The 19,448-nt window shown below is 49.1% G+C and overlaps 1 protein-coding gene across 2 annotated transcripts; it reads right to left on the bottom strand.

Annotated features, from left to right (window-relative positions):
• Positions 1–6,017: 6,017 nt before the first annotated feature.
• ITFG2 (integrin alpha FG-GAP repeat containing 2) lies at positions 6,018–19,256 on the bottom strand. 2 transcript variants are annotated; one of them, XM_055809114.1, is made up of 12 exons: positions 19,061–19,255; positions 17,540–17,635; positions 17,051–17,092; positions 16,027–16,198; positions 15,639–15,778; positions 15,052–15,200; positions 13,860–13,954; positions 11,272–11,325; positions 9,504–9,595; positions 8,936–9,053; positions 8,192–8,365; positions 6,018–8,034 (listed from the first exon to the last, which is right to left on the bottom strand). In XM_055809114.1, exons 1-12 carry the CDS (start codon positions 19,154–19,156, stop codon positions 7,886–7,888), a joined length of 1,377 nt encoding a protein of 458 aa, XP_055665089.1. In that variant the 5' UTR covers positions 19,157–19,255; the 3' UTR covers positions 6,018–7,885. The 2 variants fall into 2 exon arrangements, with proteins under 2 accessions (XP_055665089.1, XP_055665090.1); XM_055809115.1 differs by lacking the exons at positions 17,051–17,092; positions 17,540–17,635 and having other exon boundaries at positions 19,061–19,256.
• Positions 19,257–19,448: the final 192 nt, after the last annotated feature.

Here is a 19,448-nt window from a genome sequence, read left to right as displayed (position 1 = left end):
CCTAACCCCTAACGTAACAGCTAACCACAAAACCTAACATTAACCTTAATGCTAACTCTAACCCCAAAGCAGTAATCCTACCCCCTGGCACCTAACCCTAACCCCTAACTCCCTAAATGTAACCACCTAACTCTAACCCCATACACCTAATTCCAAACCCTAACCCTAATCCTAAACTTAACGTTAACTCCGAATATTAAACCCTAACGCCGACTCTAACCCTATTCCCAACTTTATACCTAAGCATAACCCTATCCCTAATGATAACCCCTAACTCTGAACCTGTGTAACTAAACCTAACCCCTAACCCTTGCTCTAAACATATCCCTAACCCTACTCCTAACACTAATTGTAAACCTAACTGTAACTCCAACCAGCTAACCCTGTCCCTAACCCTGCTGGCTTTTGCTGATGCCCACAGGGGACCCTGCACCCCCCCAGAGTGCCCGAGAGCTTCTGCTGCGTTTTGCTTTGGCTTGAAGGGGCCCTGCTGCCTTCCAGAGCACAGCAGGGCTTTGCCAGCCTTTGCCAACACCCAGGCACATCTCCGCTGCCTTCCAGTGTCTTGACAGCTTTTGCTGGGCTTTGCTGGTGCCCACAAGGGGCTGCCAAAAGGCCACCAACAGCTTCAGTCCAGTGCAAGAGCTGTGCCTGGTGGGTGTCTGTTTTGGAGCTGGGCTCTGGCTAGGGTGAGGGTGTAGGTGTGTAGGCATCTTCCTGAACTCGGACTGAAGCCAACAGGAACCTTTCCAATGATTTAAAGGGTGCTGGATGGGATCCTACAGAAAATTGGCACGACTTTTGAGTTGACAATTCTATTTTGACTAGCGCCTGTCACAGCCCTGCAGATACTTGCATGCTAGCTGCTGCTGGAATTCACCAGCTGCTGTTCCTACATGTCAGCCTTGAAATAACTGGTTTTGCTTACCTTCAGAACATCCTACAGTCCTTCTGAAGCCTGTCTGTGATTCACATGCCTCATTTCTCAAATCACCAACAGGTTCCTCTGCAAATTAATTGCTACTGTAGATGAAAATCACCAGCCTTATCTATCCCTCTCCTCCCTGCATAATGAATCCTTTGAATTCTCCTTACTTTCCCCTGAGTGAATCATTCATTCTTTCACACTGGTAAGTGACAAATTTGCTTCTTCCAAAAGCAATTATTTCCTTTTTAGATAATCCTTTTAACACTGTCCTGTACCCTGGTTGCTAATACTCTCACATTGTGCTACCATCTTGCCAGCCTTTCCTCTTTGGTGTTAACAATTGCAGGCATAAATGTAGACCGTGCCACTTGTTGGTCAGAGAGGATGTTTCCAAGCAAGCACTAAATTAGCATGTGAGAATTCTTCTTTTCAGCTGTGAAATCAGCTCTAGAGCAGAAGACATGCCTTTCACCTTCCTCCTGTCCATGTCAGCTGAACATCCAGGTCCTTACAGTAAAGGTCTCTTCCACCCAGCCATTGCGGGGTCTGTTGTCAACAGTTAATTTGGAACCTCCCCATCAAGCTGTTGCAGGCAAAGCTTACAGAGAAAAACATTTATAGGACTAAATGAGAACTGCAGGTGGTAACACCATGGCTGACACCTCACTTCAACTCATTCCCTGAATCACAGTCTAATCCTACAGTGTCAGTACCTGGTTTCCTCATCATCAAACAGAACTCCTGTTGGGTTTCCATCTCCCAAAGTTCCTTGCTGTTAAATGACATGTTGTTCTTGACCTTAACACATGCATTCTGAATTCTTGCCCAAACTGGTGTTTACTCCAAAGACCAACATTTTTGTGTCATTACATGGGAATCCCAGCTTCCGTTGTGAAAGACAGAAGTCTTGGCTTTAAAAGATATGATTATAAAACAGGATTTACATCTCAAAGAAGCAAACTCAACCCCATCTACAAACATTGTAATTTTTAAAAGTCTTCCTACGTTAGGGAGTGCAGTAATTTTAAAGTGTGTTGGCAAGGCTGAAGACTGCCTCAATTGTATTTTCTTTTGGAAAAGCCTATTATACAGATACACTTCCCTACCCCCGATTCCAGTCATCTCTACCGCTTTTGCAGGGCAAGGGGAAGGAAGGAGCTATCTAAAGGTCTTTTCCACTGGAGATCAAAAAATGTGAATACTTTCATACGGAAAGTAGAAATTCAGTACAAACTGCCACCTCAGAGCAGGACAGAGGCACATCCTGAACGTGTCCAACACTGGCTTCCTCATGGTGAGGCCCATCCCTTCAACATAGACAATGGAATGTTATTATTTGAGGGACAATCTCCCTGATTTGCCTTGGTTGTCAGCTCCTACTAGTTCTACTTTCCAGTAGAGCAGACACAACAGTTGTGAAAGAGTCCGCAGGGACGCGCCGGTCACAGCAAGAACAGAGAAGCAAGTGTTGCACTGCAGGTGTGAGATATGGCTGAACCCGCCTGGGGATGGGGAAACGGACTTCTGAGGCCCCTTCCAAGGCCTACATGCAAGAAGTAAACCTACCCCGAGAACACACGCACTGCTGAAGCCATAATCAGGACCTTTCAGGAGCTTGGGGTCACCTGGTTTTGAATGGAATGGGAGCTCCAGCCATCCATGCTCCCAGAGGCCTGCTCCTTCCTCCACTACTAGCGGGTGAGTTATGGAACTGAAGACCACTGAGCCACCTAGACATGCCTGCAGTCAGTCCTCCTTCCAAGAGACTCCACTGGCAGACACTAGAACATACCTGAAGAGTTACAGAAATAACTACATTCAGCAAAGAAACCATAAAAATGAGGGCAGGGAGAGCCAGCAGTTTATGATGTCTCAGGAAAATAAAGCAACCCCCTCCCTTTTTCTTGCTAGTAAATCGTCACAGCCAAAGCCATGAACCATTTATCTGCAAATGGCCCCAGCATCTGAGAAGGCTGTTGGGACTCCTCACGTGCTCTGTGTTGGCACTGGGACATAAGAAATATGTCTTGCAAATCCTGCCTTGTCAAAAAGCCTCCCGGCACCAGTGGGTACGTCAATCTGCTGCTGAGTAGGACGCAGCAAAACATTTTCTGCTGCGTGGGAAGGAACAACGATTTACAGCTCTGTGGCTTGTGCTGGGTGGCAAGGACAAACAGGCAATGCGTTACAATGAAAGTGTAACGTAAATCCATCTGCCCGGAGACCAAGCCTACGTGCCTCCTCCTCTGAGCAGATGTATACTTCACAGAACATTGTTTCCAGTGAAAACAGACTGAAGCATTGACTTCAGGAATTAACGACTGTAGCCAGTCTACTAATTGTCACTTTGGAGTTCAGGGCATGAAAAAGGAAGGAAAGTCATCTTTAGCCAAGGAGCAGTACAGAAGCTCCATGTGGTGGGCTGAACCTGGCTGGACGCCAGATGCCCACCAAAGCCACTCTATCACTGTCTCCCCTCAACTGGACAGAGGAGAGGAAATATAATGAAAGGCTCATGGATCAAAAAACAATGACAGGGAGAGCACTCAGCAATTACCATCATGGGCAAAACAGATTCAGCTTGGGAAAAAACTAATTTAATTTCTTGCCAACCAAATCAGAGTAGATTAACGGAGAAAAAAACAAATCTTAAAATGCCTTCCTCCCCACTCCTTCCTTCTTCCTGGACTCAACCTTACTCCCAGTTTTCTCTACCTCTTCCCTCTCCAGCAGTGCAGGGGTACAGGGAATGAGGGTTGTGGTCAGTTCATGATGTTTCTGCTGCTTCTTCCCCCACAGGGACAGGGGTCCTCACACTCTTCCCCTGCTCCAGCATGGGGTCCCTCCCACAGGAGACAGCCCTTCACAAACACAAAAGCGGGTCCTTCCCACAGGCTGCAGTTCTACATGAACTGCTCCAGCTTAGATCCTTCCCACGGGGCACGGCCCTTCAGGCACAGCCTGCCCCAGCATGGGTCCCCCCACGGGGTCACAAGTCCTGCCAGCAAACCCGCTCCAGCCTGGGCTCCTCTCCCCACAGGCCCACAGATCCTGCTAGGAGCCTGCTCCAGCGTGGGCCACCCATGGGTCACAGCTTCCCTCAGGCACCCACCTGCTCTGGTGTGGGGTCCTCCAGGGGCTGCAAGTGGGGATTTGCTCCACCATGGACCTCCATGGGCTGCAGCAGGACCGCCTGCCTCAGCCTGGGCTTCACCACAGGCTGCAGCGGAATCTCTGCTCCAGCACTTGAGGCACCTCCGACCCCTCCTTCTGCACTGGCCTGGATATCTGCAGGGCTGTTTTTCTCACTCCTCTCTCTGCTGCTGTTGTTTCCCCATTTGTTTTTCTTTCTCCTTCTTAAATATATTACAGAGGTGCTGTCGCTGATGTGCTCAGCCTTAGCCAGCCAGCAGCAGGTCCATCTCAGAGCCAGTTGGCATTGGCTCCATCAGACATGGGGGAAGCTTCTAGCAGCTTCTCACAGAAGCCACCCCTGTAGCCTCCCTGCTACCAAAACCTTGCCACACAAACAGAATACATTCCAATTAATTATTCCGTAGACAGTTTTCATTTTCCTTTGTGCACAAGGGGCACAGGAGCAAAATGCATCTGCAAATTATGATGTGCTGTAAGTAATATAAAACCGTTAAGGGAAAACATCAAACATTAGTATTTTTCCTCTCAAATGCTTTTAAGAGCTGAAGAGTTTTGCGGAACGGATCATCTGTATCTTCCCACCTCTGCTTTCCACAATGCAGCATGCCTGGGCTTGCACAGCACACAGCAATGTTATCCTCAGGCCAACACAAGGAGAGGGCGAGGTTGCACAGGTTGCCCTGTCTAACATTTGCATTAGTTTTGCCCCATTTTCTTTTAAAGATGGTTCTTAGGAAAATGTCACTCTGCCCCGTTAAGCCTTTCCTGTTTCTTCTCAACAATTAACAGCCCAACAATGGATCGATTTAACCTTCCTTCCTTGGAAATCATTTGACCTGTACGGCAAATTTTGTTTTGCATAAAACAGTTTCAGTCATACAACTATTTGTATTCTCCTTGTGCTTCTGTTGCTAATAAAGATTTATATTTGGCATGGATAAACAGCACTGAGTTGTTCTCTGTTATGAGTGTAGACAATCCTGTTTTCCTGTTAGGCCTCAAGAAGGAATCACAGCGGCACTGCAATAGGCTGTAAGACCCCGCTACCAGATTAGGTCAGCCTGGCCCAACTCTCAGGCAAATAAAATGCTCCATGCAATTGCTGCAGGAACCTCTGGCGTTCCACCAGTGGATCAAGAGAGTACTTCTGCAGAGAGCACCTGCTCCACCACTCTGAAACAGTGCTGAGTGGGGCCATGGCAGGCACAAGCTGTGGTAAGAATCCATCTGGGTTTGTCAAAGCACACACAGCAGAAGAGCCCATCACCTGTGCAACAGTACACACGCCAGGCTGCGCGAGCCATGACTGAAAACTCTGGCACGATATAAACAGTAGTTATTTTCTGTTGCTTGTAATCATCCTGTTTCTGTTGGTGGTGGGGGAGACAGAAGCCACAGAATTGGAGGGAGGGAACGGAGCAGGACAAGAAAATATACAACCTTAAGTAGAGGAAGAACAGCTGTCTGGGTTCAGGATGGAAGAACAGCAAATGCCAAGACACAGGCCTGTTCAGGACCATTGGCACAACATCACTTCTGTTGTATGCATCTGGAAACTGCTCTGCAGAGCCCTGCTCCGCTGTGGTCCCTCTTCATGTCAGTTCCACTAATTCTGAGTGCAAGATTAAAATGAGGTAGCAACAGGGCTAGGCAGAATTATCTCAGAATACAGTGAAATCAAACTCTTCACCACACCTGTAAGGACACCTGCTTCTGCCCAGCTCAGCTGGGCCCCAGAGGGAGGAGGTAAGAGTAGCAACTGCTACTACTTCAGCTGAAGAGAGAAAGGAGAATCCTTACTTGTTCTGGTGATTGGAAAGAGCAGCTTTAGGTTTTGGGAAACAGAAACCTGAAAGTAGCAAGAACCAATATCATGTAATCTAGTTAACAAGACTCATCCTCATTAGGAAAGGACTATGAGACTGATGAGAGCCCAAGGGGTCACGTGGATTTATTTGCCAGAAGCAACGGTGGTTGCCCACTGGGATGGGTGGCTGTACATCTCAGCATCATGAGAGCTGACCATTTCTTGAGGTTACAGTCCAGAGCTGACAAGCTTCAAGCCAATTCCTTGCTTCAGCCCATCAGTAGATGGCCCTGATGCTGCCCGCTCTCCGTAGCTGACAAACTCAGGCCATGCTGCTCCAAACACTACTGTTACTAAAGCACTGTTATGATTTGAGAGCTCCTGCCTGAAGGGTCCAGTTTCACACAAGCATTTAGTATGACAGGGGAACATTTAAAAATGCTTTGCAGCGAGGTCACTAAAATGGAAAGAAACTTCCACTGTAGTTAAGAGTCAGAAGACACAGTGGTATCTCAGAAGCAAGCTAGGTGGTACAGAGCAGGTCATACTATGCACTGCTCCACGTTTCAACTTTCTCAGCTATCAAATGCAGAGGACAGAAGCCATTTTCTATAAAGCTTATATAAATATACAGATGGAAATTGCAAAGAAAAGCCAGGACTTATTATGTAAAGATCCTGCTCTTCTACCATGGAGAGCTATTTCAACAGTCCTTTTGACCCAAGGGCAAGACACTCCCTTTCTATACAAAATTCTTTCTCCCAGTTTGGGCTGCCCTTGCACGTTTTACAGAGTACAGCACAGCAGGTTTTCAACAGCCTGCAAGATCTTTAAATGTTCGTATTTGCTGAAGAGAGATCACTGAATTATATTTGCTCTGAGTCAGGCTGACATAAGGGTGAAGGGACAGCTCCATCCATCATGCATGTCCAATAAAACATCACACAAGTGAGAGAAGACAACAGATGCAAAACAGCAGGTGAGCCTAATCTGAATTAGGCAAGGGGCAAGCCGAGATGGGAAGAGCAGAACACCAGCAGCATGTGGAAAGGTGGGTGCCTGGGTCTTTGCATATGAGTAGCCTGGGTGAGCAACAGCCTTTTTGAGGCTCCGCATACCAGCAAGTGGAACATCACCTCCAGTCCACCTCTTCCAGTTGTGCAGGACTCAAAAATAGCACAGCATGCTCCATAACAAGGAGTATGGAATGGCCAAGCTCTCACAGCACCACAGATCCATGGTTACGATAGACTGCTCTTATGGCCCAGTCCACAGCTGCTTTCCTAGGCCACCGCCATCTCTGGGATCACCCTATCCAAAAGGATGGAAAAAAGCAATGCCTCTCCAGTACAGCTGGGGTTCCCTGGAGCTGTTACCTCTTGCCACCTTATTAGTGCAAGTTTTAGTTCTTCTCATACACATCTCCAGCTCCTCAGAACAGGAGGTGGTTTGTGAGAAACTGCTTGGTAGACAAGCAGCAGCACAGCAAAAGCAAACCACACCTGGGTTTACTCTAAAAACACACCTAAATGGGAGAGAAGGCCCTTGTCTGCTTCCTAGCTCAGTCCTTCCACCTGCAGTTCCTGCGCTGTGATCCTGCTAAGAACTCAGAAGCAATCACTAGAGCAGTTGTAAAAACAGGCCAAAACAGAGGCTGAGCTCAGATATTCTCTCCATCTATGTCCTCAATCCTCCTTCACAGTCACCATAGAGCGCTTTACCTAGCAGAGAACATGGAAACTGACAGTAGAAGGCAAATGATCAGTACCCTGAACTCTTGCTGTTCTGGTAGCTTCCTCAGATAAAAGCAAATCGACCCACCACCTCCACTCAAGCCTACAGCCAAGCACATCCCTCCACAGAACCCAGCCTGTACACCCTTTGCTGTCTGGAAGCTTTGACAGAGATGGGAAAAGAACAGTCTCAACTTCATTAGATGCCTAATTCCAGTCAGTTTCTGCTGGTATTAAAGATGTCAACTTCCATGTGATTTGTTATAAAGGATCCTTGTTGACAGTAAGGTGGGCAGAGGAGTCTGTTCCAGCAGGGTCCTGATGCTGCGAGGGGATGCTCTGCTGGTGTTTCTCAGGAAAATAGAGTGTTTTGTGAATCAGATTTTTGACAGCAGAAACGTCGTCTCTTTCTATGGAAAAGACACAGACACTTGTTAGGGATTCTCAACAGGCAGTACGAAGTCCTTCTTCCTCAAGAAGTACTTAGAACTCCAGTTCCCACCATGTCACCTACCAGCAGCCCCTTCCTCTCTTTTCCTATACATCCTTCACCCTTTCTGCACTCACCCACACCCAGCTGCTGCAAAAGACTTCCAAACTCTGGGTCACAATCCAGGATTTTCAACAGGTTGGTGGACTCCATTCTCTCCAGTTGCACATCCCAGTAGATGTAGATCTTCTGACTGAAGCTGACATAAACCAAGCAGGGGCTGTTGCTTCCTCCTTTGCATGCATAGAGGCCTGTAGAAAGCAAAAGTGTGGCGATCTGACTATTTCCAAGAGGACAAAGCAAATGGGTAACTTCTCATGACAAGGTACCAAAGTTGTTAGCAGAAAGCAGAGAGCACCTGGGGTGAGGGGCACAGACACGCACTTGGGTATACGAAGTCCCTTTGAGATAATCCAAGAAAGTCTCTCTAAACCGCTATTAATGTAGGGAACTTGCGGATTTGCAAGCTGCTTGTTGTAGGTCAGAGAGGGGACTGAGCAAAGCCAAGGCTTAGGCTGGGTCCACTGGGCTCCTTAAGTTTGCAAATCAAACAAGCAGTGGGGAAGACAAGACCACTGTAGCACTCCCAAAAAGGACAGGAAAAACCCCAAAACCATTCCAAACAAACCTCAGCATCATCTTCTCTCACCCCTATTTTTCCCAGATGCTACCAGGAAAGACTAGCCGGGACTTCTGCAGTACACACACAGGGAAATTATTCCGCACTGCAGATAGACAAAGGATTCCAGGTCTCCCAGCGGGGAGCAGTAGCTTTGAGGGAGAAGTGCTGGGAGGGCTGGCTTTGCAGCCAGGCTCCCCACCTGCACAGAACGCACTGACGTTCTCGTCTGCTTGAAATCTGGCAACAGTCCGATTGTGGTCGATGATGTACGTCTGACCATCCCACGCACAGGCAATCACCTCCTCATGCCCGTTGCCCTGCAGGAACCATAAGGCAGCATATTAACACTTCTGGATATCTTGTCCAGACATTTTGCACTTGTCCACTCTTTCTGCACTTGGAGACCATCTCTCCTTCTCTACCACAACCATTATGTGTCCTAAGAGGTCACAGACAACTGAAGTATTAGCTATGCGCAAAACCACTCAACTTTGCAGTAAGATAAAAGAGCAGCAGCTGGGGGGATGAAAATGTTCACAGCAGGATACTGGGCTCGCTAGGCCAAACAGGCAGACACAGCTCAACCTCTTGCAGGTGTACAGACTGAGAAGAGTGCAGAATCCACCAGCACAGTCACTCTGTCACGCTGAGACCACCCCAGCCTTTCTCAGCTCAGTCGTACTCTCTCTGCCCTTCCTAAATTCATATACAAAAGCCATGTTGAGTTTTTGTCTTCATCCCTCCCAGTCCAATTCACAGATACTCACAGTAACATCCAACTTTTCCAGAGCAAACAGCTGGTGATCAACCTGCACAGACCAGAGCAGCTTGTCTGCTCCCTCCATGAGTTTCAATGTCCCTGAAGGGGGGAAAAAATAAAAAACAAATAAAGATTGTCTCAAAACTATTAAAAGGGAGCAAGATGCTTGCTAACACTGGACCCTGCACACTCCAACACAGAGCCTGCAAGCAGAGGGTTGAGCTCCATGGTATAGGCTGTCGTTGATAACAGATAACACAGTCTCAGTTCTGGGAAGGACAGCAGTCCGTTATCACATCATCAGTAAGCGGGCAAAGCAGAAACATGGCAGCAGCCATACTAATTGGATTGTGCTCTAAGACAAGAAGAAAACAGCCCCAAACAGGATCCCGAAGTACAGTACTCAACAGATGTCACTTGAGACAGTGAGTAAATGAGAAGCTTCTCATCAAGTTTATTCATCTTCTGTGTCCCACAGATCACGTGATCACAGGACAGCATGGTGACAGGTACCAGCTGAGAGCTGGCTGGCTAGTAGCTTGGGCATGGCTTCTTGGCTACTAAAATCATACTGGATGCTTACCTAACACACCATTTTTCTATCATCCAGAGATATTGTGATAGCACTGAGGGGGTGGGAGTGGCCATGAGAGAAATGAACATAAACATGAATCTACCCTCACAGCACCCTCCGGCCCCAGTAAGGCTCATGAGTGAACCACTGTGAGGCAGGAAGCCTTGCCACAAGCAGAAACTTCAGAGTTCAGGCCCAAAGAATAACCAGAAATTCCCTAGCATAACATCATTGGGCAGGTAGACATCTGGTCCATGCAGGCCAGGCTACCTGTCTGGTAAGAGAGCAGCACAGCATCTTGTCTCCACACTTGGTTTTTATGACAGAACCCCAGCATTCAGCTCATTAGATTTAGTCCTGTTGCAGCCTGTCCTATCACTTCTCAGTCTGGGGCACAGCAGAAGAATCTGGCTCCAGGCCCGTGTGAGGCCAGCTCCTCTCTACCAATATTCAAGTTCCAGCATCCATTTCCTTTACTGCTGTTGAAAATAACCCAAGACCCCTCAAGTACAAAGACATATCTCTGCTGTAGTTTAGAGGCTCCTGTCTACATGAACGGCACTGTTGCACTGGCATTTCAAACAGCCGTTTGACCACTGGGTGAGCTGGCAACTTAGGAGTCAGCAGACAGAAGTTCTAGTCTCACTCTCCCTCTCTGGCTTTCAGCTTTGGGCCAATGACCCAGCCTCTTCATCTTCCCTGCTGCTCACTGCAGCGTAACTTTAATACTTCTACCCCCATAGGCCATGGGACCACACAAGCAATTAATGTTTGTAAAATGCTTTGAAATCCAGATGAAGAGACTGTACCAGGAGAGAGAAAGGCAGATATTACAGTAACAGTAAGCCTGTGCAATATCAAACCCAGTTCAGTAAGGAACAAAGACAGGCTCAGCCTTATTATGTTACATCATATCCTCAGATACAGGCACGTTATTACACGCCTGGTTTATGGGGGGACTTGGTGACAGTGACAACTCTTACCTTGGCTCCTGTCTTAGCTTTCATGCTTTCATATAAAGTACGTCAGCCGGAGGAGTCTTTGAATTAAATTCTCTTGCCTGACCCAGAAAGCATTTCTGAAGCCCAGCTCCCCCTTCTTTCAAAATTAAAAGCACTGAGCCCCCGGTTCCCTTCTTTGAATTAGTGACAGGCCCTGGCCATCCCACAGGCCTTTCTTCCAGGACAGTGCTAAGACTTACCATCCAGAGTACAGAGGGCAAAGAGACCTGAGCCAGTATTCTCGCTGGAGCAGCCTGTAAGGCAAGAAGAGAATTACAGGAGTTGATGTAATTTTATGAGCATTGTCCCCTCCCTTTCCTGAAAAAAACAAAAACAAAAAACAAACAAAAAAAAAAAAACAAAAACAAAAACAAAAAAAAGGATCGAAAAGAAGCAGATTCATCCTGCCTCTTTTTCTGACACTTTGCTTAGCAGGTATCTGTAGATTCTTGCAACCAATTATACTTCATGCTAACTTTTATTTGTAGGGCACTGGCATCTCAAAACCCAAGACCTTTTCTTTGCACTGATACAGGCGTGTCTGGCTCTGCTGGCTGCTCCTAGGAGTTTGCCTGTACCACACATGCACCTGCAAGCCCATGGCAGTTCCAATTTTAGTGGACTATATCACATCCTCTCCAGGCTTCAGAAATACACAAGCACAGGCAGGACCACCGCAAAAGACAAGAACAGCTGAAGTCAAACAACAGGATTACAACTGGACCCTCACTGTTTCTTTCAGGGACAGGAACATGGCCTTCAGCTGTTTTGGGAACGTGCAGTATTGAAAAAAAATAAAAGGAGAGGTCCCAGCAGAAGGACAAAAGCACCTCCATGGCAACTCCTAAATGAGCCTGTGGAGATCAGGCTACCAACTCTATTGTTTTTGCTACAGCAAAATTGCACAGAAGCTGTGATCCTCTCCCAGCACACACTAGTCAGATGCCAGAGAGCCCTTGCTTTATGAGATTAGACACATGCCTTCACGCTCATCTACACACTTAGCCCTGGCCTTCCTGGGCTATGCTTACACAGACACGAACTGCCTGCAAGCAGTAGCCTCTCCAAAGCCTGTATATAAAAGCTGTGTGCAGGACAGCACTGACAGATGTGACTAGTTAAATATGAAGAGGAGACTCCCTTGACCGCTGGGCTACTTCAGCCCTTCAGTACACTCTCTACCTAGCTACCAGTCACAAAAGACATGCAAGGTCAGGTTTTGAAAGTGGTATCACACTTGGCAGAGAAGGACTGGAGCCATATTCAACTACAGCTGCACTCAATCCTTTCAGTGACAACAAAGGAGAGATGCTAGCTCCTGGAGGCCTGCAGGAACCCAGGAAACCTGGCAGTCAGCGACAGGCCAGCAGAGCTGAAAGCAAATAGGCAGTTTCCCCAGAACGATGCAATACTGCAAGTGTACCTCTGCTGTCCATAGAGAGCTCCAAGCTACAACACCCTGCATGCTCCCAGGATGCAGACTACCCTATTTCTGCAAATCAGCTTAAAGCAAAGTCAGCTGGCTGAGTGCTCTATTGCCCCTAGTTGACATTCATCCAGACAGGCTCTGGTTCAAAAGACCAGTCTGTAAGAGGGACACAGCAGATCAATATGGCATTCTTCAGCTGTTTCATTGCTGATGGTCCAGCATCAGTGGGCTTTTCACAACCTCCTCTTCATCCCTTACTCTGTGTGCCTTCATTTTTCACAGGCACCTCTCATTAGATGCAAGGCTTTGTATGCAATGAAATAATTGATCATGTGCTCTGTTGACCACATTGCTCATAGCTGCACCTGAGATGCTGAAAACGTGACAAGCTTAGGATGTGGGGAGGGAAGGGTACTCTGGGCAAGGCAAACGGAAGGGGTTTCAGCAGATTGCTCTTCTCCTCCAGCTCTAATTATGCTGGACAGCCTAAACTGTTCTCAGATAGCACTGTAGGGGGTAACACTCAGACAGAGCAAATGCAGCAGAACTCCAGCCAGCTGCACGTAAGAAAGTGACCTGCATTGGGAATTTTCTGCCTTCTTGTATTATGCCCGTATGGTCCAAGGGAGGGTGAAAGCTGCTTACTCTTCATAGGTCCCAAAACAGGATTCAGTAGGTACACCAGGCACAGGCCAGAGCCCAAAACAGTTACACAAGGGAGGCAGTGGCAGTGTGTCAAAGTCTGGACACAACAGCTGTGTGTCAGGCCTGAGAGGAGCCAGCAGCTACGGAGAGTCTAGATACAACAGCTGAACAGAATACATTGGAAGGGGACAGAGGACGGTGCTATCAATGAAATACAGAAGCAGCTCTGAAGGGGTTGGGACTGTATAGGTGGAGGAAGAGCAGGATATAGCTCCCGGTTATTGGCAATCAAATGCTGAAAAGCACAAAAGCAAGAATAAAGATGAGACTGTGGAAAGGAAGAGGTGCAGCTTGGGAACAAGAGGGCATAAGCTGCAGCCATGCAAAAGCAAAGATCAAGGACATCTGTAGGAGCAAGGCATGGCAGCCATTCAGGATGACTAAATGCAGCCAGTGGAGGCTGCAGAGAAACTGTTGTGCTAGGTGAAGAGTAAGAGCTACCCAGGGAAGGACAAAGGCTATAAAAAGCTCTAACGCAAATATCCAGCTGTCTTTTTTCGCGAGCTGGCTAACAGAAGACATGTTCCCTCTGTTCTTGCAGCTACCTCCCAGTTATTTTTCAGCCATGGGAAATCTGATTTCATGTCGGACTGATGCATTGAAAAACTATCGCGGCAACCATTGGGCCCCAGACCCCAAGCCCTAATCTCTCACCTCGACCAATGCTGCCAATTAGATGAGTGGAAACATTCTTGTTGTGAATCCGTCCAGATGTTTGGTGTAGAATAACATCTCGAACAGGGGCCTCACTAGGGAAAAACAGACAGACATCAGGGAAAAAGGCTAGGGAACCATGCCTAGGACAATCACAACAGCAGTGTACTCCAAAGCTTTACAAACCCAGAGACTGATACAGTTCGTGCATAGGTTAGCCCTTTAATGGTAAAGGCCAAGGAAAAGAATGCATGCCACCCCAAGTATGAAAAGAACCCACTAATGCTTAAATAACAAAACCAGAATGATATGATGCATTTGAAAACTGGAAAGCGCTCAAAAAAAAGAGAAAAAAAGAAAAAAATAAATCAGTAAAACATATTCCAATCAAGGAAAAGACAATTTTTGTCATTACTGTCACGTAAGCCTGGCTGCTTTTCACTTAACAAGTGTGTCTGCCTGGGGCTGAACAGGTTGGTCAAAGATCATGCCTGGGCCTGGCTTCTGGCTAGGAGGGTATCATTCCACTAAGGTCTCCGAGACATGAGGAAGACTTGCCCAGCTCTCCTCCTGCTGCAGTTTTCTGACTCTGCCTTAAAGTCTCACAGAACACCACAGAAGCATCTGAATTCCCTACAAGGGTCCCTCCAGTGCCAAGGAAAACCACCTCACTGCCCATCCCGATTGCTCTAGTTGTGACTTACAGCACTGGCTGCCAGGGGGTCTCATTATGAAAACCTCCAACTACCTCACCTGGAAGAATGGAGTGAATGAACCCAGTGTCATCCTGGGCTTCAGACTAACTGGGCTTGGCCCAGCCTTCCAGTTGCTACCCTTCCCACCATTAGACAGGTCACCAGATTGCCTACTACTTTCTCTGGAGACCTAGGCCACTCATTTCCCTGCTTTAGCCCCAGCAGTGCCCCCCACCAAAAAAATGGTTTTGTATTATCCTTGCCCAATCCAAGGAGAAGACAGTGGGACACAAGGAAAGCACTAGTATTCATCTATGTGACAGAGACATGAAGAGTGCTCATGGAAGCTTGGGTACAGATGGACTTCAGTTGTGAACTCCCAGCAGTATGGCAGCCCTTGCCCCGGAAAGGTGGTGGTGGTGGTGTGGTGGTGCCCTGTTGTGATGGGCATCTACAGCAGAATCTCCTCATCTAGCCCATGCAGTAATGCTCTTCACCTGCCTGCGGCAGAGCTGTCCCTTCCCTCTGTCGTAGCCTGCTGCTCAGAGTCCCAGGTGCACAGCAGAATGGCATAACCGCAGCCCGGCTGAGACACCATCAACTCCGGTGAGCCATCAGGGCCTGGGTTCACAGAGAGGCTGTCCACCTATACTAGCAAAAGAAAAACATGGAGAGTCAAACTGAGAACTTTAAACACCTCAGAAGGATTCACTGTGCTCCCTGACCTAAACTTGAATATAGCAGATCATCTTCTAGAGCTGAGCAGAAGTTGAACAAATTCAGCTAGAAGCAAAACGTCCAAGTTACAGTAAAAGGTTATGCTTCCCTAACTAAAGCCACTTAAGAACAACACTAGTATTTTATACTAATGCTCTCTAGTTGGGCAAGAGCAACTGACTGTTTCCCAGACAAACCCACCAGCTGCTCCACACGTACAGGACAACCACTGGGCAAATCTCCCTTCAAGCCACGAACAAGACAATCACTTTGTTCACAGGCCTGAGGTTTTGTGCTGCTTCTCCTGGGAGAGCCACCTCTCGAAGACTGTATGACAAGTTCTGCTCTGAACATCCCATTTCCTTACCTGACCTTCTAGCAGCCATTTCTTCAACAGGAGTAGCTGCCCAGAGACATGGTCTGAACTGTCCGACAAGTCCTCCCAGCGGAAGGCACGTACTACCCTGTCAGTGTAACCCACCACCAACTCACACTTCCCATCTCCATCTGCAGGGAATACAAGAAGATAGATGCGCTCTCTCAGGCTTTCATAGCCCCAAGAGCCCCAACAGTCAGAAACCACTGTGCTAGTTTCCATCAGGCAGCAACCCTGAGGATCCCAGTCCTGAAATGAGAACTCAAATACAATGGGAATTCAAAACACCCAGATGCTTCTCCCTCTCTCTCACAGTCCCTCATCTTCATACCCACAAACTCCCTCAACCCTACACTCCCACACCAGCTTCCCGGCTCACCTATGTCATTGATCAGCATGACCTTGGTGTTGGCAGGAATATGCTGCTTGAACACTGGCTTCTGCTCTTCTGCTGCTGCCAACTCATGGTGGCCCGAAGCATCTGGGTGTTTTGAAGTTGTCAGGTCGAAAAGATGAAACCAGCCTTCTGCACTCACTGCCACCACAAGATTCTGAGAGAGGAGAGAAAAACATTTTCATTTTTCTTCTTTTATAAACTGCAGAAACTGTCCCACTGCAGGGTGCAGGAAGATACAAGGGTAGATCCATCAAGATCAATGACTCCTACAGGGGAACAGGATAAGGATTTTGGCCAGCATACAAACTACACAGGTACTGCAGGACCCTAATTTCTTGTTCATCTTTGTCAGACTAGGATATCAAGCTGATGTAAGTGTCCCCGAACAACATGTGGCTTTCTCAATGCTCACTTCAGCTCTACTCCCCACTGGAGCACACATAGCTACAGTATTTTAGGCAGGGTGCCTAAACCAGGACTTTTGGACTCAACGATCCTGGCTTAATCGCCAGAAATAGCAGTCCAGCAAAAAGAGTCGCATTAGACCCAGTGGAATTTGCTTAGGAGTCTAGACTATTCTATGGCTCAACCTTGTTTAGATGACCTTAAATGCACACAGCCAAGCAGCAGAAGGGCCACGGCCCACAGCAGGGACCAGCACAGAGCAGGGCAAAAGCCACTGAGATAAAGGAGCAACCCTCAAATCACCAAAGCCTTGTGGTGCTCACACAGGGGTGTGTGGAAATCAGTAGTGCTCTCTGAAGATAGGATGGATTTCCTTTCTCATTAAAACCTACACATGGCTCACAGAAAGATACAGCTTGTCTCTAAACAGAAAACAGTTTTAGAACAGCAGTGCTAAAACTCTATGAACAAGGGAAAATCCTGAAAAGAAAGCACCTGCAACCTGCCCTCCTCCACACTCAGGATATGACTCGACCCTCATCTCCCAAACACCTCTCCCATGCCCTACAGGCACAGCTGAGAAGAGTCTGGCTGCTCTCACCTTTCCTTTATTGCATACATCTCCGATTCCAACACATGTGAGCTGCAAGAGAAAAGAAGGCCATACATGAGAGAAGGCAATCCAAAACAGCACTTTGGGCTAAGCCTCTGCCCTACCACCTCCTCTCTCATAAACCACCTCTTGAACTCTCAATGGCCTTTTCAAGGACAAAGAGAGCGGAATCAGGGACAGAAACACATCTGCCACACAACTGCCCAGAGCCCTGGGGGCAAAATTCACAGTGCACAGGAGCGGGATCCAGGTGGGACAGAAGCCCAGTTCCTGTATTCAGTACTTTGCTCATCAGTCCCAACCCATGGGGCTAGCTGCGGGCAAAAGCAAGGTCTTGCACAGCTACATGAAAAGCATCAGAACCAGTTCTGGCTGCCACTCCCCTCTGGCCTATGTATTCCTAGACAGTGGTCAAGGATAGCTGGCTGCACATACACCAAAAGGCCCAACCACTTAAGAATTTTGTCAAGAACTGACCATTCCTTGGCATGATCGCACAGCCCAGGGTTTGCTGTCATCATTCTTGTAAACATAGAGCTTCCCATTGGTGTCTCCCACCACTAGCTCATTCAGCTGTGAAAGAGAATCGGGTTAGTAAGAAGAAATCCACAATTACAGTAACAGTATTCCCACAGAGTAATAATTACAGAATTCATATCTAAAACTTAACTCGGTGGGAATAAGCAGCAAAGCAAAACAAGAGTTAAAGAGACGCCTCAAATCAATAGAGATGGTCTAGGAAAAAAATTTAAAAAGTCCTAATTTTACTCTCATGGATAAAAGCTGGAGAGCGACTCCTTAGAGCAATATCCCATTATTCAATGCTTCTCTAGTATTGCTGCTTCAGAGTTGCATCTCTGACTGTTCTAACATCCTACTCAATCATCATCACCCCATCTTCCATCCTTCATTGTCGATTGACTTGATCTTTCTTGAATGACCTGAGGAAGATTACGGCAGGGAGGAAAATATAATCATCCAGAGAAAGCTACAAGAGCACAAGATTTACACTGGATGTTCAATCTCACCAATGAAGAAGTAAAGGTCTTTCAGAACGGTGATAATTTCTTTAAAGATGACTGCTAAAAAACCCCAGCTACCCCTGCTGACGAGCCTACTCCTGCTACCCTGTCTTCTGCATCACACCTCTGTGTATTTAGGTCGTACGCATTTCCTAACTCCCTGCACACGCTGTCCCACATAACACAACTTCTGACGGGAAAATTTATTTTATCATCTATGGTATGCTAGCCGTGACACTTTTCAGGACAGCAGGACAAGGCTGTAAAAGAACTTGACTGTTAAGAAGAAGGACCAGTTTACAGGTACGCGGTTACGCTAACCTCTTCCTAGTTACGGACACATCAGACCCATCAGAAACAAGTTTGTGGGGCTGACAGCACCGCTCCTAGTGCACAGCCACCCGTCGTACGGGCCAAGAGACACCGACACTCGGCCCTGCCCCGCCGGCGATCCCCCGCGCCCCACCAAAGCATCACCCCCACCCCCCCCAGGACAGCAGAGCGCCCCCCCTCGGGGCCAGCTGCCAACCCCCCCGCCAGCTGGGGTCAGCCCGGGCCCCGCCGAGGGTGCCCAGCGTGCCCCAGGGGCTGCCAGCCCCCCCCCAGCCGCGCCCAGAGGCACCCGAACAGCCGCTTTGCCAGGGACCTCTGGGGCCACCCAATGCCGCCCCCACCTCCCCGCCGCCGCCCGCCCGTCCGCCAAGCGCCGAGGCGGGAAGCGCCGCCGCCGCCCGCAGGCCCCGGCTGCCAGCCCCGCCTCAGCCCCCAGCGCTCCCGCCCCATCGCCGGCCCCGGGGCGCCCCCGGCCGCTCCCCAGGCCCACCGAGCCCGGCTGCCCCGCCCCGCTGCTCGCTTCGCTTCGCCTCGGCCCCGCGCCCAAACCGGGCCCGGCACTGCGCCTGAGGAGGCGCTGCCTCCCGCGGCCCCCGGCCCGCCCGGTCCCCGCCGCCGCCGCCACCGCCCCCCGCCTCCACACCGTGTCGTTGTCGGCGTCCCCCAGGCAGATGGCGTGCGGGAAGAGGCTGCCGCCGAAGTCCAGCGCCACGCACTGCACGTAGCTGACGGAGCGCATCCCGCCGCCGCACCCACCCGCGGGGCCCGGCCCCTGGCCGAGGCGACGGCGGCTCCGCAGGGACAAACGCGGCCGCGGGACGGTGGCGCAGAGCGCGAGGATCACGTGGGGCGGGGCGGCTGCGCTGGCTGGCGGCCCCTCCCCCCGGCGGCCCCTCCCCCCGGCCCTCAGCGCGGCGGCGCCTCCGCTCGGGGCTCGGCCCCGCCGCCTGCCCAGCGGGAGCCACGGCCGCGCACCGGCCCGCCAGGCCGCATGTCCCAGCCCGCCCCGGGGGCCCGGCGCCCAGTACGTG

This window comes from Falco peregrinus, chromosome 6 (genome assembly GCF_023634155.1).
Source record: "Falco peregrinus isolate bFalPer1 chromosome 6, bFalPer1.pri, whole genome shotgun sequence".
In the NCBI taxonomy this organism is placed as follows: domain Eukaryota; kingdom Metazoa; phylum Chordata; class Aves; order Falconiformes; family Falconidae; genus Falco; species Falco peregrinus.
The sequence above is the reverse complement of the archived record's forward strand: the minus strand, read 5'-3'. Positions and strand labels throughout refer to the sequence as shown.